Source organism: Bubalus bubalis, chromosome 11 (assembly GCF_019923935.1).
Source record: "Bubalus bubalis isolate 160015118507 breed Murrah chromosome 11, NDDB_SH_1, whole genome shotgun sequence".
In the NCBI taxonomy this organism is placed as follows: Eukaryota; Metazoa; Chordata; class Mammalia; order Artiodactyla; family Bovidae; genus Bubalus; species Bubalus bubalis.
In genome coordinates, this window is record NC_059167.1 from 79,630,346 (window position 1) to 79,634,335 (window position 3,990).

Consider the following 3,990-nt stretch of genomic DNA (forward strand, 5'->3'; position numbering starts at 1 on the left):
TTTGTATTGAAAGCAAAAAGATTAAGCGTCCTTTGATTGGCTGGGTAAGAAACCTGAGACTCTCTCTGGGTCTCAGAGGGACTGGATGAGTATACTCAAAAAAGAGAGCTAGACTGAGGAACCTGGTTTTATTTCAGGGTGAGAGCTGCGTCTTCCATAATCCCACTGAAGAAGAAGAAGAATGGAGAACCTTCTGGCCCTGTCTTTGGTGATTCTATGGCTTCAGCTGGCCAGTGAGTTGGTGCTTTTGGTGATGGGAAGAGGGTGACCAAAGTTCAGAGCTCAGAAGACTGAGGGGGAAAAATCTTCTCTTTATTTGGGAAAAGTGAAAGTATTAGTCACTCAGTCCTGTCTAACTCTTTGCGACCTAATGGACTGTAGCCCGCCAGGCTCCTCAGTGCCTGGAATTTTCCAGGCAAGAATCCTGGAATGAGTTGCCATTCCCTTTTCCAGGAGATCTGCCTGACGCAGGGATCAAAGCCACATCTCCTGCATTGCATGCAGATTCTTTACCACTGTGCCACCAGGAAAGCCTGTTAATTGGGAAATGCACCCTCAAATTATGAAAGGAAATGCAAACACTAGCAAGTGAAAATGCAGTGACTAACTCCTGGCCTCTGTCCTTGTGTTTCTGCCTAGAGGTGTATAGCCAGCAAGGAGAACAGAATCTTCAGACCCTGAGCATCCAGGAGGGTGAAAATGTCACCATGAACTGCAGTTATAAAAGTATTACTTTAAATGCCTTACAGTGGTACAGACAGGATTCAAGGCGAGGCTTTGTTCATCTGATTTTAATGCGTTCAAATGAGAGACAGAAACATAGTGGAAGACTGCACTTCACACTTGACAACTCCATCAAAAGCAGCTCCTTGTCCATCATGGCTTCCCAGGCTGAGGACACTGCTACTTACCTCTGTGCTTCAGACACACAGTGCTCAGCTGGCACCTGCAGCCCCAGCACAAATCTGCCAGAGCTGTCTCTTAGAAGCCGGGACAGTGTGCAGAGTTGGTGGTTTTGTCTTCTCACAAAGGAGAGTCTGCAAACGGCTAGCAAGGCGAAAGGGAGCTCCTCTCAAATTCCTGAGTTTTTGGTAGCATGTCAGACTATAGTAAAGGACATGGGATTTAGAATAGGAAGCTGAAATGCCAAATTCAGCTCTGTCCACCCTGGCTGTCTTTAGCCATATCATTGGTGTAGCAGCCTTCAGTGTCCTCCGTTTAAACAAAGGATTTAGACTCTAAAGCCTAAAGACCCTTCAAGTTCTAATTTTACCAGGTCACCCCTAGAGGATGCAGAAGGACTTCTCAGTATTAGAAGGGCTCATATGTTATATATGCAGCCCCCTCAAGACCTAGGTGGGGCTTTAAGATGCATGAGATGATTTTAGTATTTCTCTAATTCCTGTATAGGAAACAGTAGATTCATCAGACATTAGAAATAAAAAGAATTTAGGACTGTTTCCATAAAACTTTTCACTTTAAAACTGAGGAGTGAAAATGTTATGCACTGATAGACACAAAGATCTCAGTATTTGGAGTAAAAGAGACAAAGCTGTGAATCTGATTCTGCCATTTATGATTTGTATGATTTCTAAGCATCAATTTCTCCATTAAAGAGATGGAAATTTATCCAAAAGTCAGAATTTTTCCCCTTACAAGTGAGAGATATATGTTTTCTGCTATCAGCCCCTAAAATATTGTTTTTTAAAAGTGGATACTTCTGTTTATTATCACATATATAACAGTTTTCCATCCATTGTATTCTTGCTCCTGGTAAGAATAGTTTTCTTGATACAGTTTTGATGTTACTGAAAATGTGTTTGTGGACTAAGGACATATGTGTTTATGTGACACTTGGTGAAAAAGGTAGGAGAGGGCAGGGGAAAGGTTGGTAGAACTGTGGTTCCCACATTCCAGACCTTAAACCATCAACATCACCTGTGTCAGAATCATCTAGAACACCTTTGAAGACCTGGGTTATTAGGAGTTTACTCAATCAGACTGATGCAGTGATGGATTGTATTTTTATTGAACATCATTTATATCCAATATTGGTTCAGCTTCACATCAGAAAAAACTCAGATAATGTTTTTAACAAGCTGGAGTTTACTTCCCTCTCATATAAAGAATGCACAGTCCATGTGCAGTCCAGGGCTGGTGTACTAGCTTCATAATCTTGGGAGGAATCAAGGGTCTTCTTTCTAGCTGTTTCTTGTCCTTATATTATCACTTTTGTTTATATATTTTGCCAAAACATCAAGAAATCCATCCACTTTATACACCTTCCAGGAAGAATGTCAAGAGGCAAATGAGTACATGCTGGCCAAGTCAATCACTTTCAGAAGCTTCACCCAGCACCTTCCACCTGCATTTCATTTATCAGAGTGTTAGTCCATGTCCCCACATTTCTTCAATCAGCAAAGAAGCCTGGGATATCAAGATTTTTTCAGTCTCAGCATGTTGTCGCTCACAAAAAAATTGTTGTTCTCAATTCAGTTCAGTCAGTCGCTCAGTTGTGTCTGACTCTTTGCGATTCCATGGATTGCAGAATGCCAGGCTTCCTTGTCCAACACCAATTCCCAAAACTTGCTCAAATTGATGTCCATTGAATCGGTGATGCCATCCAACCATCTCATCCTCTGTCATCCCCTTCTCCTTCTGCTTTCAATCTTTCCTAGCATTAGGGTCTTTTCCAATGAATCATTTCTTCACATCAGGTGGCCAAAGTATTGGAGCTTCAATTTCAGCATCAACCTTCCAATGACTATTCAGGACTGATTTCCTTCAGGATTGACTGGTTTGATCTCCTTGCTGTCCAAGAGACTCCCGAGAGTCTTCTTCAACACCACAGTTCAAAAGCATCAATTCTTTGGTGCTCAGCTTTCTTCATGGTTCAACTCTCACATCCATACATGACTACTGGAAAAATTATAGGTTTGACTATATAGACCTTGTTGGCAAAGTAATGTCTTTTCTTTTTAATATGCTGTCTAGGTTGGGATATCAGGATCTTTTCAATCTCAGCATGTTGTCAGTCACAACAAAATTGTGCATCTACCATAATTGAAAAAGACACATGTACCCCAGTTTATTGAAGCACTATTTACAATAGCTAGGACAAGGAAGCAACCCAGATGTCCATTGACAGATGAATGGATAAAGAAGTTGTGGTATTTATGCACAATGGAGTATTCAGTTCAGTTCAGTTCAGTCTCTCACTTGTGTCTGACTCTTTGCGACCCCATGAATTGCAGCATGCCGGGCCTCCCTGTCCATCACCAACTCAGGAAGTTCACTCAGACTCACATCCATCGAGTCAGTGATGCCATCCAGCCATCTCATCCTCTGTTGTCCCCTTCTTCTCCTGCCCCCAATCCCTCCCAGCATCAGAGTCTCTTCCAATGAGTCAACTCTTCACATGAGGTGGCCAAAGTACTGGAGTTTCAGCTTTAGCATCATTCCTTCCAAAGAAATCCCAGGGCTGATCTCCTTCACAATGGACTGGTTGGATCTCCTTGCAGTCCAAGGGAGTCTCAAAAGTCTTCTCCAACACCACAGTTCAAAAGCATCAATTCTTCAGCACTCAGATTTCTTCACAGTCCAACTCTCACATTCATACATGAACACTGGAAAAACCATAGCCTTGACTAGACAGATCTTTGTTGGCAAAATAATGTCTCTGCTTTTCAATATGTTATCTAGGTTGGTCATAACTTTCCTTCCAAGGAGTAAGCATCTTTTAATTTCATGGCTGCAATCACCATCTTCAATGATTTTAGAGCCCCCCAAAATAAAGTCTGACACTGTTTCCACTGTTTCCCCATCTATTATTTCCCACGAAGTCATGGGACCAGATGCCATGATCTTAGTTTTCTGAATGTTGAGCTTTAAGCCAACTTTTTCACTCTCCTTTTTTCACTTTAATCAAGAGGCTTTTTAGTTCCTCTTCTCTTTCTGCCATAAGGGTGGTGTCATCTGCATATCTGAGGT

The 3,990-nt window shown here is 41.9% G+C and overlaps 1 gene segment (V, D, J or C); it reads left to right on the plus strand.

Moving 5' to 3' along the window:
* Positions 1-113: 113 nt before the first annotated feature.
* On the plus strand, positions 114-1,142 carry LOC112587892. The segment is given in 2 exon segments: positions 114-233; positions 640-1,142. Coding segments are annotated over 2 exon segments (555 nt in total).
* The last annotated feature ends 2,848 nt before the right edge of the window (positions 1,143-3,990 follow it).